At 41.7% G+C, this 20,237-nt stretch overlaps 1 protein-coding gene across 4 annotated transcripts in view; it reads right to left on the reverse strand.

The window, feature by feature from the left end:
- Positions 1 to 1,414: 1,414 nt before the first annotated feature.
- The window catches only part of LOC117493603 (myosin-11-like), a 34,701-nt gene continuing 15,878 nt past the window's right edge, over positions 1,415 to 20,237 (reverse strand). For 3 of the 4 annotated variants that reach the window (XM_034144242.1, XM_034144243.1, XM_034144244.1), the window contains exons 20-43: positions 20,028 to 20,097; positions 19,690 to 19,850; positions 19,103 to 19,211; positions 18,520 to 18,651; positions 18,237 to 18,443; positions 16,902 to 17,039; positions 16,709 to 16,832; positions 15,988 to 16,159; positions 15,245 to 15,457; positions 14,688 to 14,832; positions 13,978 to 14,184; positions 13,148 to 13,252; positions 12,801 to 12,953; positions 12,209 to 12,457; positions 10,757 to 10,969; positions 10,075 to 10,287; positions 9,620 to 9,781; positions 9,341 to 9,469; positions 6,614 to 6,702; positions 6,155 to 6,278; positions 4,139 to 4,347; positions 3,847 to 3,955; positions 3,591 to 3,763; positions 1,415 to 2,797 (exon numbers count right to left, since the gene is read on the reverse strand). In XM_034144242.1, coding sequence (XP_034000133.1) covers positions 2,578 to 2,797; positions 3,591 to 3,763; positions 3,847 to 3,955; positions 4,139 to 4,347; positions 6,155 to 6,278; positions 6,614 to 6,702; positions 9,341 to 9,469; positions 9,620 to 9,781; positions 10,075 to 10,287; positions 10,757 to 10,969; positions 12,209 to 12,457; positions 12,801 to 12,953; positions 13,148 to 13,252; positions 13,978 to 14,184; positions 14,688 to 14,832; positions 15,245 to 15,457; positions 15,988 to 16,159; positions 16,709 to 16,832; positions 16,902 to 17,039; positions 18,237 to 18,443; positions 18,520 to 18,651; positions 19,103 to 19,211; positions 19,690 to 19,850; positions 20,028 to 20,097 — 3,826 coding nt within the window. In that variant the 3' untranslated portion in view covers positions 1,415 to 2,577. Of the gene's footprint in view, positions 3,024 to 3,590; positions 3,764 to 3,846; positions 3,956 to 4,138; positions 4,348 to 6,154; positions 6,279 to 6,613; positions 6,703 to 9,340; positions 9,470 to 9,619; positions 9,782 to 10,074; positions 10,288 to 10,756; positions 10,970 to 12,208; positions 12,458 to 12,800; positions 12,954 to 13,147; positions 13,253 to 13,977; positions 14,185 to 14,687; positions 14,833 to 15,244; positions 15,458 to 15,987; positions 16,160 to 16,708; positions 16,833 to 16,901; positions 17,040 to 18,236; positions 18,444 to 18,519; positions 18,652 to 19,102; positions 19,212 to 19,689; positions 19,851 to 20,027; positions 20,098 to 20,237 lie in introns of all 4 variants that reach the window. The other variant, XM_034144245.1, reaches the window with a different exon arrangement.

The following is a 20,237-nucleotide window of genomic DNA, read 5'->3' on the forward strand; positions in this document are numbered from 1 at the left end:
AATAATGTTTAAATGCAGATCTTGCCAACATCTAGTGGCCATCAGTGGTTCTGCATCTTAAAGCTGCCTTATTTAATTTATTGTATACATAATGAATTAATGTGAGATGATTTTTTGCAGCTCTATGCGGATCTTCATTGAACTCGATCTGGTTGTGTTCCTCATTCAGCTCAATGGTAACTGTTCAAGATATGAACTTAGACTCTGAATAAGGAAACTCCTGTTGACTTGCTAATATCTGTTTTGGCTCAGAGTCTTTTCATATCTGTTATCTGCGATCGAGATACTTGCATGACGCAGACGCCCAGCGCACACTCCGAGCTACAACCTGAAAATAAGCAGAGATAGAATAAAGGGCATCCAAATAAACTATATAATTGTGCACATAGAATAAGCGCCGGAATGAATGAATGAATGAATATTTCACCCACAAAAAGATCCCTTTCATATTAATAACTCACCTCCAGTCACCTTTAATGAATACTGTCATGCCTTTACGGCGTCTTGATGAACTGAAGTAAATGGACGCGTTTCATAACATCAAACTCTTACAAAACGTGTGCAGTATAATCCAAGTGTCTTTTATCTAGCTCCCTACTTCACAAAAACACTTGCAGGAGTGTCAGGGTTATGGTTAGATTATATGGTTGAATTATACGGTTTTAGCAAAAGGTTGTACAGCTAGATAATGAGAATTGGATTATACTGCAAGGATTTGTTTTTTAAAATATAATTGTATAATGTTACTGTATGTTGTTTACTCTGTCCCATTCTTTGATATGATGTGTGAATGAACTCTGACGCAGCAGGGCTGACCCTCTGCAGAGCTACTTCTGGGTCTCAGGAGTGAAATAGGAAACGTCTCCTGTTAGCCAGGAGATATGAAAACTTCAGTGAAGGCTACTCGTGTTTTATGTTAAAAAGGAAAAGTATGTAATAGGTTTGAATTGTAGTGTTGAATATACTGTACTTTGACTGTAGAGTCACTAATACAGATGTTAGGGTTGACTAACATTGAGCTGCTCAGGGCAGACTGAACACTTTGTGATAACCGTCATTTATATGTGGTCATTCATACATTTATTTTACTAGTAACAAACAATTCATGATGATAACATATTATAGAATGACTTATAGGTAAACATTAATCATAATTGTATTGTTTGTTCATAGTAAAATAACTTATTTGGGGTTTAATTCCAATGGTTATTGTAAAGTGTTGCAAACGTTTTTTTGTTCTTGTTTTTTTCCGTGGCCTCATTCTGATGACTGTTGAGTAATACCATGATCTCTGTCAACCTTAAGTGCTGCTTATGTTTCTGAGAAAGCAATACAACTTGAAATGTTAATAAAATATTTGATTATCATCATTTTGTTCCTTCTAGAAAGCCAAAAAAGGGAGGCGAAACATCGGTGAGGATTGTATTGAGCAGTTTAATAGCACTTCAGAAAGTCAAGCTGCGTCAAAGCACTCATTGTACAATGCACATTTATTATTATATTTGATATTATATTGTGAGGTTTAAATCACTCCGCCTAATCTTACAGTTGGTTATACAACATTTGGGTTACATGTATAGCTTTACATACACTTTCCAAATGAACAGATCATCTCTAAAATACTCAAGAAACCAGAGCAAAAGCCTCTTTTTCCAAAAAATAAACCCGTGATTTTTTTCTGGAGGAACCCATTAGTTTAGAGAAACAAAGTGATCTGAAGTTTTTTTTAAATGCTTATTTTTATTTAGCTATTCAATTGAGAAACTATATTTTTTGCTGCATTCTTAAAAAATATGATTGAACCCTTTCTCAATTTTTCATATTCATCAACATTTTAAAAACTTGAAAACATTTTTTTTAAATGTATAAATCACAATATATTGACTTTTCTTGTTCAATATGTTTTCATTGTGTTTTACAAACACATGTTTTCTGGTTATCTGGATGAAAAATACAGCAAATTGAGAAACGGATAAAAAAATGTGTTCATTGTGAAATAGATATATAAGAATAATTGTAATGTTTAGAAAAGTATTCTAGATTAGAGAGTAATATATTAATTTTTGTGTGGAAAGGTTACTTTTCTCTGTGGCATCATTATAAATAAATATAATAGACATTTAAATATTTAAACTACATTTAATATAAAGACATTTTCAATATATTAAATTCACATAAAAAAATTTGAAGATCATTTTGTGCACATTTGTGTTGAACTAAACCAGACCTGGATGTGTCCTTTCAACCGTGTTCAAATTGATACTTTTGACTCATAAATCATGTTTTTCCTAACTCCAAATTATTTGTTGTTCAAGTTATAATATAAGGAAACTATTTAAATAATTTAAAATAAATGTGTGAAAATATTTCTGGCAGAGGTTCTGCCATAGAAAAAAAAAAATATTGTTGTGAATATGTATTATTATTATTATTATACTTTTTGCCAACTTGTTTGTGTAAGTACCTCTAGAGTTTCAACATAAATCCATTGTGATATTCAAATATCTCTTTCACGTTATAATATAAGGCAACTTTATAAATAATTTAAATAAAAAGTGTGGAAACATTCCTGGGCCTCTACTCGTCGGGGGAGTAGGACTCCTCGCGGGGGTCCAGTGGGGGGGACGGGGAGCGTGACGGAAGCTCCTCCTCCTGCAGATCCAGCGAGTTCTCCTTGATGCTCCTCCGGCTGAGGCCCCCCCCCAGCCCCAGGCTCCTCATGCTGCTCATGCCTCCTCCTCCACTGCTGCTGCGGGGGCTCGGGCTGCTGAACACCGCCTCCCCCCCGCTGCCACGCCTGGGAACACCCACCACACCAGGAGGAAGAAGAAGAGGAGGAAGAGGAGGTCAGGAGGAGATTGAGGAAAGAGGAAGGCGGCTTATTGCAAAGCGAGTTTGAACAAAATAAAGGTTAAAGCCCCGTAAAAGTGAAAAGAGAGCGATGAGGAAATGAGAAAGAGTCCCGTTGAAGCAGAGAAGGATATGTGCAGGAAGCTTTGAGGCAGTTTGCAGATCAGTAGTGTCTGAGGGAAGCGAGGCAGGACGAGAGGAGGAGGACGACATTTAATAATAGCAAAAATGTGCAATATTATTCAATATTTAAGAAATCTTTCAACAAAAAATATATAAATATATATATAAACAAATAATGTTAGGATTTTTTCAATAGAATACATTTAGTTGTATTTGTGATTAGTGTTTTTGTTTTGATTTTTTTTTAAGTATTTTATTTTGTTTGGATTTCTCGGATTTGGTTAATTTTGTTTGAATATTTTTTACTATTTATTTTGTGGGGAAGTATTTATTTAGTTATGTTTCTTTCAAATAGTTATTTTTTCTGATGTATTTCTTAAAATAAAATGTATTTAGTCAATTAAAATCACAAATAAATGTTATTTGATTTTTTTTTAAATAGTATTTATTTGGTTGTGAATTTTTAAATATTATTTATTTTCTAGTGAATTTTTATTTTAATTTTGTTGTGATTTATTAAAGTAGTATTTATTTAGATGTTAATAGTTTTTTAAATAAAAATCATTGTGATGTATTAAATAGCATTTATGTAACAGCTCCTCGTGTCCCTGCGGTACCTCAGTTTGCTCCTGAGTGAGGCCATGTCTCTGTTCATCGTGTCGTTGGCCTCGCTGGCCTCCTCCAGCTCCCTCTGCAGCTTCCTGCGAGCGGCCGCCACGCGCTGAGCCTCCTCCTCCGCCTCCTCTAGCTGGTGCTTCAGCTGCTTCACTCTCACGTTGCCCTTCTCCGCCTGCACAAAGCAGCAGCAACAAGTAGCATCAGTAAATGACAGTTACATGCAGCTTTACATACTTCTACACTAGCTTTATTTACCTGGTCTTTGTACTGCTGCGCCTGCTTCCTCTCGTCCTCCATCTGGATGGTTAAATCCTTCAGTTTCTTCTCCTTCTGACGCAGATTCTTGGCGTTGGACTGACGCTCTCTGCACAAAATAAATAAAAAATATCACCAAACATTTATAAGATAGAATAAGATAACAACAACCTGTATAACAATGTAATACTGTGCATGTACAATAATGATCTTTTATGTAACTTGGTTTCACTGCATGATTGTTAGTTGGAAATTAACTTGACAAACTCCGTTTCCCACCATGCACCAGTACCTGCTCTCTATCTCCAGCTGCTCTTCCACCTCTCTCAGTTTGAACTCCAGGGCGGTGATGGAGGACTTGAGTTTGGAGCGGCCCTGGCCCTCCACCTCCTGCAGCTTGGCCTTCAGCTCCCGGGTCTGCCTCTCCAGCTGCTGCCGGGACGCCTCCTTGCTCTGAGAGGTGGAGCGCTCCACTGCCAGCTCCGCACCCAGCTGATCCACCTGCACACCGAGGGACACGAGGAAAAGGGATTCACTCGGGGAGGAAACGCCTTAAACCAGTGGTTGAAGAAGTACTCAGATGTTTTAGCAGTAAGATTAAGTAGTAAAAGTAAAATTACTTTTCATTTCAGAGTTTTTTATTTAAAAATATTGGATTATTGATGCGTTAATGTATATATATCCCAGCAGGTAATGGGTAAGTAGGATTTCATTTATTTAGCACTTTCACCGGGAAAACAATACACATATTTATAAACACAAGACACGTATATAAATAAAGTCCTAAATAAATAGCAGCTCCTATAAAGATGCGCAGGAAAGATTCCCTAAACCCAGAAACAAGTCAGCTTTTTAGCAATTCCTTAATAAGTGTGTCAGTACATAGTCAACTCTTACCGTACTGTAGCTTCTTTTGTCTTCAAAATGGCAGCTGCTTAGGACACTGGAAAATGTAATCGCTATGACATTAGCAAACCTTAGCTTAGTCGTGGGGAGATGAAGTCATATGACCGTGCTTTAGTTACATTATAGCCTCGCGTTAGCTTTTTATTACTGGTGATTGCATTTGTGCCTCAAAAAAAGATATAACTGTTAGTATGTGGAAATTATTTTGCTGAACAAAACGTGTAAGTATCATAAACTCTTGTTTGTCAGAGTGCTTTTTTTCTGCCACCCTAACCCATTAATGCCCTTTTCACACCGGCGCTTTTTCCTGTTCACACCGCAGCGGCGCCGCGTCATAGCTCCGGAATACGGTTCACTTCCAGCTCCAAAAAATTGTCGGTCTAGAGGCAAGAGCTTCGGAGCTATGACGCGGCGTCGCTTACGTCTCTCTTACGTCGAGGCGTGCAGGAAATTTGTACCTTACTTTGACCATCCGTTCGCTGTTATTGATCATTGTGGAGAGCAGGCAGATGTTTTGTTTGTTATTATAGTAGCTATCGGATGGAATCAATACCTGGGCTTCACAGGTTGTCATGTCCGACTATCACAAGTAGAATCATAATGAAAAATACGCCGGTAAAATGTGCCTGTAGAAAACGGCTTAGCAAGTAGTCAGTTTAGCTTCGGTTGCTATGCTAACATCACCCATGTTATACCAGAGAAACTTTCATAACAGCGTTGTGATGCCAAACAGCGTCAATTCAGACTGACACACATTCACTTAAGGGGAACTGGGGATATGTATCAGCTGCTTGTGTGACAGTCAGACAGTGAATACTTTAGAGCCGTGTGAGCTAACCCGGAGCTAACGGGAGAATAAACTCCCGTGGAAGAGCAGCCAGCACTGCAGCGGTCGGTAAATGCCGCTGAAACACATTAATAAACAATGAACCACGGCACTCTGGAGAAAAGTATAAGGTTGGAGAAGTCGTTATTTAATTTAATCTGGCTTCGTATGATTAAAAGCACCACGATCATCGACCCGACGCAGTCCCCCCCCCGTTGTTGTTGTTGTGAGCTCCGTTGGGGAGAAAATCAGCGATGTAAACGGTGACGTCATGACGCAGCAGCGGCAGCTGGGCGGTGTGAACAGAGCGGGAGCTGAAAAGGGAAACCGGAGCTGAACCAGAAAAGCTCTAGCTAGGAGCTAGAAAGGGAAAAGCGCTGGTGTGAAAGCCGCATAAGCAGTTTGCCTTAATGTAACATGAAAAGGGAAAAAAACATGGGGCCCAGGATTGAACCCTGTGGAACTCCGCAGAGTTAAAGGAGTATATGAGGACATATAATTATCTTTGGCAACTTTAAAATGCCTATTTGATGAGCAGGACGACTAAACCCACTCCACTCTCTCCCACACCCTCACCAGCTGCTGGCTCTTTCTCAGCCGGTCATTGAGGCTCTCCACGTTGGCCTGCTCTTCCTCCAGCTCCTCCTCCAGCTGGATGATCTTTGCATCCATGCGGCGATTTTCATCAGACAGCATTGATCTGAAGAAAAAGGGGCGGAGTATCGAGAGATGAGCACAAACAAGAATGGAATGTTGGGAAGTAAATACAAAATAAGATGAAATTCACACAGTTTTATAGCTAATTTGTATGATAATATCTTCAATGTAACTTACCATATTTTAAATTATTATTTTCTCTTTTTACCTCACCAATAAAAAGATCAATTGTAAAGCTTTAGAACTGAATGAGGTTTTTAGTTGTATGGTCATTCTTATTTGACACAAACTCCAACACAATGCATTTAAACTGTAGGGCTAACACATGAACATCATAAAATAAAATATAAACATGTGTTCATCAAACAAGACACTCACTTTCCAGAGGAGTTACTGGTGAGCTCATCAGCCAGCTCGTCTCTTTCTGTCTCCGCCTGTTTACGAGCTCTCTCCGCAGCTGCCAACATCTGGACGGACAGACAGACAGAAAGACAGGCAAGAAACACTTTTAAGAATAGTGACCTTATGATCAAAATAGGATATCAAAATCATATTGATGGGTAAATGCCTGGTAAATGATCAAAATCACAACACATCCCCTCCAACCTGATTTTGAGTTCGTAGGAGCGTTTAGGATATTATTATTTGTGTAATTATTTTGTAATATAAGAGTTGCTCTCCTCAGCACGATGCTAAAACTTAGCAAAGAAAAAAAGGTGGTTTATTTCAAATGCAATCAATGTGGGCAAAAAAAGATGGTAACTGTACACTTAAAGGTAGGGTATAGGTAAGAATGGAGAAACCAGCTTGAGTGCGCTAGAATTTGAAAGTACGCAGCCGAAAAAAATCTGCCCCTTCCTTCAGACTTCCTCACAGAGCCCCTCCTCCATCACACACGAACGTGCACATGACCAATGAGGGCACGAGATAAGTTTGTGCACAGATGGAAGGCTGACAGGCAGGTAGGCCATCCAGTTATTTTAGTCGGCCCGGCTCAGATGATTGGTCGTGCTTTTTACAGTATTACGGCTTCCACAGATGACATTTTTTTATGTATTTATTGTCAAAGCATTTAAGATATTCATTGCTATCGGGATGTTAAGAGCATTCCATGGAATATAACAAAAAGTGTTTCTGAAGTGAATTACCTTCCCCACCTTTAATGTGAGAGGGTATGCTGTACAGTACAACATGTACGTGGATGCAATTTGAAAATCATTGTCCTTTTTTATTCTACACCACTGACCTCCCCCGACACATCAGACTCTCTCTCAATCAATGAAAGGGATGTAAACAGACTTTTCAGTAAACTCAATACCAGAAAAGCGGCTGGCCCTGACAATGTCTCCCCCTCCACCCTGAAGCTCTGTGCTGATCAGCTGTCTCCTGTGTTTACTGACATCTTTAACACCTCCCTGGAGACATGCCACATCCCAGCATGCTTCAAAACCTCAACAATCATCCCGGTTCCCAAGAAAGCAAGGATCACAGGACCAAATGACTACAGACCCGTTGCCCTGACGTCTGTGGTTATGAAGTCCTTTGAGCGCCTTGTCCTGTCCCACCTGAAATCCATCACAGACCCACTCCTGGACCCCCTGCAGTTCGCCTACAGAGCCAACAGGTCTGTGGACGACGCTGTCAACATGGCCCTTCACTTCCTCCTCCAGCACCTGGACACACCAGGAAACTACTACGCCAGGATCCTGTTTGTGGACTTCAGCTCCGCCTTCAACACCATCATCCCGGCTCTGCTGCAGGACAAGCTCTCCCAGCTGCACGTGCCCGACTCCACCTGCAGGTGGATCACAGACTTCCTGTCTGACAGGAAGCAGCACGTGAGGCTGGGGAAACACGTCTCTGACCCCCGGACCATCAGCACCGGTTCCCCTCAAGGCTGCGTTCTTTCCCCTCTGCTCTTCTCCCTGTACACCAACAGCTGCACCTCCAGTCACCAGTCTGTCAAGCTCCTGAAGTTCAGACGACACCACGCTCATCGGACTCATCTCTGGTGGGGACGAGTCTGCCTACAGGTGGGAGATGGACCATCTGGTGACCTGGTGTGGGGAAAACCACCTGGAGCTAAACGCCCTAAAAACAGTGGAGATGGTCATGGACTTCAGGAAGAACGCAGCCCCGCCCGCCCCCATCACTCTGTGTGACTCCCCAGTAACTGCTGTGGAGTCTTTCCACTTCCTGGGCACCATCATCGCCCAGGACCTCAAATGGGAGCAGAACAGCAGCTCCCTCACTAAAAAAGCCCAGCAGAGGATGTTCTTCCTGAGGCAGCTGAAGAAATTCAACCTGCCAAAGACGATGATGGTGAACTTCTACACCTCCATCATGGAGTCCATCCTCACCTCCTCCATCACCATCTGGTACGCCGCAGCCACAGCCAAGGATAAGGGCAGGCTGCAGCGTGTCATCCGCTCTGCAGAGAGGGTGATCGGCTGCAATCTGCCATCCCTCCACGACCTGCACGCCTCCAGGACCCTGAGGCGGGCAGGGAAGATAGTGGCCGACCCCTCCCACCCTGGACACAAACTGTTCGCCCCCCTCCCCTCTGGCAGGAGGCTGCGCTCCATCAGGACCAAAACCTCTCGCCACCTGAACAGTTTCTTCCCCTCCGCTACCAGCCTCTTAAACAAGGCCCGGCCCCCCCGCTGACACTTTACCTCTGCCACATCATAGACTATATGCATTACATTAATGCACACAATGTCATACTCCTTTCTGCACATATTCTGATTTCACATTTCATAGTTTATATGCAAAAATTCATTCATAGCATTCTATTTCCATGTAAATTACTGCTTTATTTAATTTTTATTTTATTGCTATTTAACTGTATTTTATTACGGTGTAAAAGATTTTGTGTTTTATATTAGATTTCTTATTTTTTATATTTTATGTATGCACCATGACATCAAGTCAAATTCCTAGTACGTGCGAACCTACCTGGCAATAAACCTGTTTCTGATTCTGATTCTGATTCTGATTCTGATGTGATGTTTTTATTGATATTTTCCTGGGGAAGACCAAACAATGGTCCTGCCTCTTATGAAATGTAGTTTATTTTGAAGCTGCAGGGTTAAAAGGCCTCACCTCGTGCAGCTGGGCGATGTCGGCCTCCATGGCCTTGGTTCTGCGCTCAGACTCTCTGGCTGAAGACAGCACCTCCTTCTGGGCCACACGAGAGTCCTCCAGTTCCCTCTGGATATCCTTCACCTGGCCCTGAGAGGAGAGCAGAGGATGTCAGGTTTTACATATATATGACTCTTACAGTAACGCTTAGTAACTCAATCAAAATAAGGAATTACAGGATGCAGTTTGATTGTTGCTCATCAATAGGAAGATATTGAAAAATGAAAAGTGTGTGCTGACCTGGATCTTGCGGAGCTGCTTGACGGCCTCGTCGCGGGCCCTGCTGGAGGCCTCCAGCTGGTCCTCCATGTCCTTCAGCTCCCCCTCCAGCTTCTTCTTGCTGCCTGAGGCCTGGCCGCGCTGCTTCCTCTCCTCCTCCAGCTCCGACTCCAGCTCTCGCACCTGATGCAGCAACAGAGGGACACAGTTACAAAGTCCGGTGTTGAAATTAATATAGCATTAGAATGAGAATCAGAATCAAGTTTATTGCCAGGTACGTTTAGACATACAAGGAATTTGCGCTGGTATCTGGTGGTGCGAACATAAACAATCTAATAAAAATAAGGTGCAATAGTAGGTAAAACATTTTTTAAAACAATTTAGCAGGCTAAGGTTCCACCAGGACCTGCAGGGAGTGTAACATCTTCCCGTCCTGCAGCATGCTCACATCTCACAGCAGCTCCTTTGTACTCCACCTGTTTGACGAGCTGCTTCCTCTTCTCCTCGCCCAGCTCATCGCGGCCGTGCAGCTCCCTCTCATGCTGCACCCTCAGAGCCTGGATGTTGACCTCAAGACGCAGCTTGGCGTCCTCGGCGACCTGCAGCTCGTCCTCCAGCTCGTCCATCTGCATCCTCATCTCGTCCGCCATGGCCTCCAGGCCGCGCTTCGCCTTCTCCAGGTCGTGGACCTGAGGCAGGACGGAGAGAAGTCAACGTCAGAAACAAAGAGAAGTGTATTCATGTTCTGATGTTCACTCTTAAGCTCTTTCCAACATAGTCTTAAAAACTCCATATTTAATTAATACGTTAATGCAATATTTGTTATTATATATATTTTTGGATTTTATCAATTATTTATAAAATGTTTGAGACTTCAGAAAAATGTATTTAAAATATTTTATTACCAATGAAAATATATTTTTTGGCAAAAGAAATTCAAGGATTGAGCTCCCTTTTCACAAAAGAAAATGTGGGCATTATATACGTTTATAAATACGAGTAAGGAAGTGATTGTTGCTCATCGATTGTTGCTCATCAATAGGAACCCACAGAAAAAAATCATGCTGAAAAGGAGTAATTAATAAAATGTTATTTATTTTTCACTTCCTTTTTTAAATAACGCGTGAGTAATACATTTATTTATGATGTTTCTCTTACGCTCTTTCCCACGTCATCCTTGGAGCTGATGAGGTCCTCCATCTCGGCCTTCAGACCCTTGGTGGTCTTCTCTGCCTCCTCCAGAGCGTCCTGGCTGTCCTCCAGCGCCCGGGCCAGAGATAACAACCGCGTCTCCTTCTCCCTCACCTCCGCCTCCGCCCGATCACGCTCCTCAGCAAATTTACAAGACACGGCGCGCTCCTCTGCCAACATCTGAGGGGCACGAGGAGGAAAGAGACACGTTTTATGGAATCTTTCACCAGAATTCCTACAGCTTAAAGTGGACCTATCATGCTATATTTGAATAATATAGTGTAGGACCATACCTATATAAGGCATATTTATATATATTTTTTTCAAAATACCAAACAGATCATGCATTTTAGCCATGCCTCATTTTGCTCAATTTGACATTTTTTAGATCTGTTTTAGCAAGGGCTGATTCTGTGAGAACAGCACCATCTACAGGCCTGGCATATGTACTACAGCGTCTCCAGCGCTTTCGAACGGCAATGGCCGTGGCTGTCTCCTCCTGATTGGTGGAGTTGGCCCAATAGCCGTAGCGCCACCGTCCTGACGTCAGGACAGTGTTCAAATCTGGATCAGTTTTTATCAGATCCGTTGCAGCCCCTTTTTTAGAGATTTGGGTATGGAGGAAAATAGAGAGAGTTGTGTTTTCTGACACTTGGTGAGTTCCCTGGAACACCGGGGACACATATTCATGTATAAAAGACGTACACAAGTGCATTTTGCATGATAGGTCCCCTTTAAGCAAAGTTCAATTTGAAAATACATTTAGGATCTTTTTTTTGTGCTTTTTGCTTAATGCGAAAGGCTTCTGGTTCTTTATTAATACATACAAAAATCATAATATTTTGTTTACATTAAATATTTAATTTTTTTAATGCAAAGTAAGAAAAAATAACTATTCAGAAAATCCTACTACTCATCTTTTAGAATTACTTGTGTGAAAACAATACATTTCAATTAGGGTCGTCACATTATACCCATATGCACAATAATCATGATTATATTGTGTAAAATAATCCAACACACAGACACAAAGTTAAATAATGACTAAAAGGGACTAGAGTGTAATATTAATTTCTTATTGATAGAGATTATATTGAGGATTCTGTCGTGATTAATAATTGTGTAAATAATAATTATAACGTTTCTATATCCCTATGACATATTAGATCAAACAACTTTATTTCTCTTTCACAGCACAGTAACTCTTATTCCTGTTTTTTGTATGCCGTCTTATTTTATTTCAGATTGCTTTTTATATTTGTGCTGGCTTTAATGGCAATAATATACAATGTGTTTTATTTATCATGTTTTTCATGTTTTTGTAAAGCACATTGAAAGACCTTGCTGTTGAAATGGGCCATATAAGTAGCCTTGCCTCAGCTATGAAAAACAATAAAGTTATATTTATTTTTTAAACACCTGGTCGAACTTCTTCTGCCTCTTCTCCAGGTTGGAGACGAGCTGCCGCTGTCCGTCCAGGTCCATGAGCACGTCCTCCAGCTCCTGCTGCATGCGGCTGCGACTCTTCTCCAGCTTATCGTAGGCCGCCGCCTTCTCCTCGTACTCGCTGTTGGCCGCCTCGAGGTCGCGCTGCAGACGCTTCTTCCCCTCCTCCAGCATCTCCACCGCCCCCGACGCCTCCTCCAGCTTCTTCTTGTAGTCTGACAGCTGACAGGAGGAGAAGGGGGAGAGAAAACTTGAAAAAAGGCCATTTACATTTCTTCAGTTGTAACATTCAATGTAGCCAAGTACAACAAAAAAAGAAGCTTAAAGGTAAAACAAACTGGTTTTTGAGAGATTGTAAGAAAATGTATTGGCATCTATAAAGTTGATTTTTTATTTATTTTTAATAATTTGTTTGGGTGTTATTTTAAATGTATTACTTTAACTACATTTTACTGATTTAATATACTTAATTACTTTTAGTTATGATATATTTTCAATGCATGACTTTGACTTGTAACAGTATTTTCTCTGTACTCTCCTCACCGACAGTTAGACAGTCACTGACCTGCATGCTGAGGCTGGAGAGCTGCCTCTCCACGGCCCTCTTGCCCTCCATCTCCTCCTCCAGCTGCTCCATCAGGCTGTTCCTGTCCTCCTCCATCTGACGCAGACGCCCCGACACATTCAGCTTCTGACGGGTCTCCTCCGACAGCAGCTCCTGCAGGAGAAGGAGGGGGAATATAGGGTGGGGAAAGGTGTCAACAACTTTTTCTCCAAAATTATCTAAATAAAAAAACACGTACAACGCGGACTATACTTTTTGAAAAATATCTATTGTGACAACTTCATATAAATAAGACCACTCCCATTTAAGAGACAAGAAATTCCCCACTTGTACTGTAAACCCCCCACCTGTGCGTCCTGCAGCTGGGAGGACAGACTGGAGACGTCTTTGCTCAGCTTGATGTTCTTCCCCTCCGCATCGTTCAGCAGACCGGTCACACCGTCCAGCTCCATCTGACGGAGGCCGAGCAAACGAGAAGATAGGCAATCTTAAATAATAATAATAATAACGTGGACTTATATAGCGCCTTTTTAAAAACGCAAGGACGCTTTACAATAGGAAGAGGGAATGTGGGGGGACACAACAATGAAAACAGGGCAGAGAAAATAAGAAGATAAATAAAGTCTCTAATATACGGTTTTGTCTTTCTCTGTCCACATTATAAATCATTCTCGCAGCGGTAAAACCAGGACTAACTCCTGCTTGAAATGACCCATTTTATGTAGATCTTTTACAAAAGCAAATACAAGATCACACTAAAACAGACAAAAGAACAAAGTCAAATCAATGCATCCTGCTTAACACTTAAATGCACTTAGATCAGCAGATCTTCAAACAAACATGAATCAAACAAAAAATGATAATATATATACAAATAAAGGCTTAATATGATCACCTTATAATCTCTACACTAAATGTTCTTTTCAAATGTAACTAATGAACAAAACAACCTAAACTTCATAAACTTTGTCCAACTTTTCAAATCATTTTAGAATTTTGAAATTGACTTGCAATACATCCTTTTAAAAAAACAGTAGAACTAATTAATAATATAACCGTCTATCTCAGTCGGCCAAATATAACAGAAATCTCTTGGAAACAGCAAGAACAATAAAGAAATATTTATTTGTTGTTTAATTTCTAGTGATATACTCCATTGTTTATTTATTGATCTCACAGTCATCTTGGAGACCCGCTCCCCCAGCTCGGTCCTCTGCCGCTCGCTCTCGCTGAAGCGTCCGTTCAGGTCGCTGAGCTGCGCCTCCACCTTCTTCTTCTTGTGCTCCACGTCCTGCTTGGAGCTGCCCAGGGAGCGCAGGTCAGCGCTGAGGTCCGCCTGCTCCTTCTCCAGAGCCTGCTTCGCCTTCTCCAGACCCGCTCTCACCTGGGGGCAGAGAGGGGGGGGGGGGTTCATGACACACTGCTCCTCCCTAAATATATCTTTATTGATTAAAAGGAAGCAGGCCTGAGAAAGTAATTCAAACCACCTTCGTCTAATATCCTTATCTTTCATTACTTCATTATTTATTTCAGTCATAACGTGTGTTTATATTGCTACTTTCATGAACGCATTCTCCATAAAAAAGTTTAAACTACACCAGGTGAACTGTAAAATATAGTTCATGTGGAAATACAGGGCCACATTTTAAGTATGTCTAAACTAGACGTGAGAAAATATTTTGTAATTAATGCAATTTGAGTAAACTGACCCTTTAATATCAGAGCGAGGAAATGATGTGTCCCAGGTATGCATCAGTGTGTGTGTGTGTGTGTGTGTGTGTGTGTGTGTGTGTGTGTGTGTGTGTGTGTGTGTGTGTGTGTGTGTGTGTGTGTGTGTGTGTGTGTGTGTGTGTGTGTGTGTGTGTGTGTGCGTGTGTGTGTGAGTACCCTCTTGGCCTGCTCCAGCTGCTCGTTGAGCTCCTCCACAGCCTGGCTGTGTTTCTGTCGGAGGTCCTGGACCTGAGCCTCGTGGCCCCGGCCCTCGTCCTCCGTGGCTTTCTTCAGCAGGGCCACTTCCTGCTCACGCTTCGCCCTGTCAGGTACAAATACACACATATGACGTACAATAAACACACACACACACAACATCAACACTACACATCTGGGGTCACAGAGGTCTCTTTTTATGCAGATGAAACCCTTTTTTATTCTTCTGCACAATCTTAGAAAGAAGCTGTTTTTAACATTGTTTAACACAGATTTTAATATTTAACATTTGCTTTAAATGAAGTACCTTCACTGTTATCACCGTAAAGAGTGCAAGGATTAAGCTAGATTATTTATTTTATCTTAAACGTCCTAGGCCATTATACATGTAGACGTTGATGTACAGTAGATGTTGCCATTTTGTAAGTGTGGTTACAAACTTTGAAATGACACATATACCGTGATAGACGACTTTGACCACACAGTAGTAACCCCCCCCCCCGACCCCGAGTACCCACCGTAGCTCCTGCTGTGCGGCGGTGGTGTCCAGGCTGTCCTCCAGCTCGGTGCGGAGAGCGTTCAGCTCCTCTCCCAGATCCCTCCGGGCCGCCTCCACCTTCCCCCGGGCCCCCCTCTCCGCCTCCAGGTCCTCCTGCAGCTCTGAGAGAAGAGCCTCCAGCTCCCGGACTCGCTTCACCGCCGCGCCGCGCTGATTACACTCCTCCTCCAGCCTGGGGACACAGGCAAGGTTCTGATAACGTTTCTAATATCTTCACATCAAACTAAGTATTAAGGAGTTCTATGTAGAAACATCTCAGTAGAGTTGGCTGCTAAGACACACTAAGGGCTCATGTGCTCTGTGTTGTTTCTTGTGAACAGTTTTCTTTAAACATATGCTCACTCACTATGAGAGACCACACACATCCACGTACTAGAGATCTGCAGTGTCATAGAATATAGTTGTTTTGCATTAGTTGTCTCACTTATCACTCTGTTATTCTGGCCGTCAACTTCTATAAAAAGGTACCCAGCAGGTTTAGAGCAATATAAGCCTGAATTCAGGAGATCTTTGTGTCGGGAAAAGACTGTTACATTATCTTTACATATAAATAAACAGAATACAGTATTAACACCTGTTATAACTCCGGAATTCTCCCTTTTTTTAGCGCCCCTCCCAGGGTAATCTTTACATGTTTAGCTCCACTGCTGATTATTCTGTGTAACACCGTGTTGAACTGTTATCTGAACCTCCCCAGTTTACCGGGCCTGCGTGGCCTCCAGCTCCTCCTCCTTGGCGGCCAGCTGGGCTCGGAGCTCTGCCAGTTGGTTCTGCAGGTCGGCGTGCTGCTCCTGGAGGTCGGCCAGCTCCGCCTCCACCTTCCTCTTCGCCTTCTCCACGTCCTGACGGCCCTTCTCCTCCTTCTTCATACGCACTGCAGCAGAGAGAAGAACAGTGTCACAGACCTGTTCATTATACAAAAACTGATTTTTAAGGTCATCAAGTCTTGTGAGTCCCCTTATTTGTTTCAAATCACTGGTCCCCTAGAGTGGGGCACCTGAGAAGAAATTGGATTTTACAGCCTCGAAAATACAATGCAAGTTATCTTTTATAGGCTAAATCTCTCCTACAAAAATGGGATTTTAGCCTTTGCAGACCATTTCCGTGCACACAAAAATATATATAACACACTACAGGAAAGGAAACCCCCCCCAAAGGCATAATATGGGCCCTTTCTTTTCAGTACATGTACACAGACAAATGGCTTGGGATCAAAAAATACATATTTCTTTAGATGTAAATGTTTTTTTCATTTCCCTGGTAAAACCTTTATGATTGCTGGTGCCTTTATTGTGTTTGTGTCTGTTACTGTGTGCTTTCATCCATTCCGCTGTCTCTCTTAATCTCCTTTGGACTTTTCCATTTAACTGCAAAATAAAGCGCCGTTAAGGAATAGAGTATTGTGAGTGCTTTGCTGCCTCACCCTCCAGGTCTGAGATCATGGACTCATGCTTGGTTTTGAGTTTGGTCAGATTCTTGGACTTCTCCTCCTCCTCGGTCAGGTTGGAGTTCATGTCGGACATCCTCTCCTCCAGAAGCTTTCTCTCCTGAAAACACACAACAGTAAAGATTGTATTGTGCTATCTACCTAGCAAAATCTTCCAGATTGTTTGTACCTTCTGCAGCTTGTTGTTCTGGTCCTCCGTCACCAGAACGTCCTCCTCCAGTTTCTTCACTTTCCCCTCCACAGACGCTTTCTCCAGCTGCAGCTTCTGACAGGAGTCCTCCTGCTCCGCTATGTGGGCCTCCATCAGCTGCAGAGAAAACAGCGGGACAGTTTGGATGATGCCAAGTAGGTGTAAGCTTGGTTTAGAGAATTGGTCGATACATAGCATCAGAATAGCAGGATAAGAGCCACAAATGAATATTTTAAAAGCTTCACATTCATATTTCCTCATAGGACCGAACCTGGGGGGACAGAGCCTTCTCCGTCGCTGCCCCCTCCCTCTGGAACTCACTCCCCAAACACATCTGTAACTTCACCGATATTACCATGTGCAAATCACAAATAAAAACTCATCTTTTCAGAACTGCTTTTAATCTGGAATTTATGGTGTGTTTTATATTTTAATTTAAAGGGGACCTATCATGCAAAATGCACTTTTGTACGTCTTTTATACATGAATATGTGTCCCCGGTGTTCCAGGGAACTCACCAAGTGTCAGAAAACACAACCCTCTCTATTTTCCTCCATACCCAAATCTCTAAAAAAGGGGCTGCAACGGATCTGATAAAAACTGATCCAGATTTGAACACTGTCCTGACGTCAGGACAGTGGCGCTACGGCTATTGGGCCAACTCCACCAATCAGGAGGAGACAGCCACGGCCATTGCCGTTCAAAAGCGCTGGAGACGCTGTAGTACATATGCCAGGCCTGTAGGTGGTACTGTTCTCACTGAATCTGCCCTTGCAAAAACAGAGCTAACGTTTTTCAAATTGAGCGAAATGAGGCATGGCTAAAATGCATGATCTGTTTGGTATTTTGAAAAAAAAAAAGTATAAATATGCCTTATATAGGTATGGTCCTACACTATATTATTCAAATATAGCATGATAGGTCCACTTTAATTTTAAGTGTGTGTTGTTTTAATTATGTTTTTTTATGAACTTTTACTCTGAAAAGTGTCTGAGTTTCCAGAAAAGCGCTCTATAAATAAAATGCATTATTATTATTATTATTATTATGATTAATAAACACGTGTACAAATAAGAATATGAGAATTACTATGAGAAAATATGTCAAGTATATTTAGACAATAACATTTTGTAATTTCACAGTTTTTTTTTTAAACAATGATATATGTCTTTCTTTCTTTTAGTTTATCAGAATTGTTATGAGTATGATTATTAATATAATATATTAATTTTATATTATATTTGTATTGTTGTTGTTATTAATATTGTTGTTATTATTATTATTATTATTATTATAATAGTGCTGTGCCCCCACCTGCAGCTGCTGCTCCGTCTCCTTCCTCTCCTGCGTCAGGGCGTGGCTGCGGTCCTCCTCCTCCTCCAGCCGGGCCTCCATCTCGTGCAGCACCTCCTCCAGCTCCTGCTTCTTGGTCTCCAGCCGCACCTTCATCTCCTCCGCCTCGGCGTATAGCTCCGTCTCCGCCTGGAGCTTCGTCTCCAGCAGGGTGCGCTCCTCCATCAGCTACAAACACACACTTCAGTCACTTCAGGATCTTCTAAGGTTCCAATCTAATGTAAATAAAACGATGTTCTCTCACCTGGGTGTGTTTCTGCGAGATGTCTTTCAGCTCCGCCTCAGACTTCAACGCCACCTCCTTCGCCGACTTGAGCTCCTCATCCTTCTGACCCATCTCCTCTTCCTGTCTGGTGACCTGCAGCAGGGGCTTCACCTGGAACACACACACACACACACACACACACACACACACACACACACACACACACACACACACACACACACACACACACACACACACACACACACACACACACACACACACACACACACACACACACACACACACACACACACACACAGAGCCATTTACATTTTGAATATACACCTCATGGTTTTCTTGCAGTCTCTTCTGAAATCATACTTTTATTGTAAAGCGTTTTATTGTTTTTGTATTTCTTGTTAATGACTTTAAATTTGTAATTGTTCTCTTCACGCAGGCCGATTACTTATTATTTTTATTGTCATACATTGATATATTATATTTCTGAAATAAAAACAGGGATAATGATTAATGGAGAATACCTCTTTGTTAATCTTATATCTTAAACACTTCTAAAAATGACAAAACGTTGTTCTGATAATGTCAGTAAAAGGTGTGTAACCTTGGTGAAGAGCCTCCACCACTGCCAGTTCTTCAGTTTGAGGTAACAGGCGCAGTTTCTCTGGATCACCTTCATCGCTGTCAGCTGCTGCTGCCGTTTATTGAACGCTCTGAAAACACACAAATAAATAATATGATGTGAGCTGCAAAAGGTTGAAGATTTATTCAGAATTCAGCAAAAATGGCCAAATAACTAAGCAATTTTGATCAGGTTAATTTAAGATGTTATTACTTAATACATTTTCAGATTATTATTTCAATATTAGATGCTACACATCCGAATATGCAGAGTAACACAAGTTGTCTGATAGCTGTAAATGAAAAGTGTAGTAGTGACACAAAATTGAAATACTCAAGCATAAGTACCTCAGATTTATTTTATATTTAATAAGTACTTAGTTCCTTAATCCAAATCCTTTGCACATACCTCTGACAATTTTGCACAACACTTTAATTTTTAAACCTGCAGAGCAATTAACTTTGTATTGACATATACTGTACATCATTGTTAATGTTAAGGTTTTCACCAATACTCTCAAATAAATTCCTTGTATGTGAAAGTGTAGTGTCTCAATATGTTTCTCTTACTTGCGGGCCAGGAAGCCTCGTGCTTGTGCCTGGAAAGCGATGATGACGACGGTCAGTTTGAGGTCGCGCTCCTCCTCCAGCTGGGCCAGCACTCCGGTCCTGAAGAACATCTTACTCTGCCCGATGCGGAACAGGTTGGGGTCCAGGTCCAGGTGCTTCACCTGCAGGAGGAGAGGAGAGGGAGGACAGGGGAATAACTGCTTATTATACCTCCTAATTCAGCTAAATCCATATTCAAAAGACCTGCACAGGAGCTGTTAATGTGGACATCCTCTGACTTTCATTTTAACACTGAATGTATGCATAAAAAGAAAAAGCATTAATAATACAAAACGTACCATCAGACAGCACGCCTGCTTCCCGTCCATGAAGCCTTTTGGGATGGCGCTGGCAGCCAGAATCTCATATCTGCAAACAGAGAAACACATTTGTTTTCATTTTGCCGTGACATTTATTAATTAAAAAAAGTAAAAACACTTTTTGTGGACCCTGTTGCAGTTTGGAAAAATTCTCAATTGATGCTTTTGGTTATTTTATTTTTTTAATTG

The sequence above is a fragment of the Trematomus bernacchii genome, unplaced genomic scaffold (assembly GCF_902827165.1).
Source record: "Trematomus bernacchii unplaced genomic scaffold, fTreBer1.1, whole genome shotgun sequence".
Classification (NCBI taxonomy): Eukaryota; Metazoa; Chordata; class Actinopteri; order Perciformes; family Nototheniidae; genus Trematomus; species Trematomus bernacchii.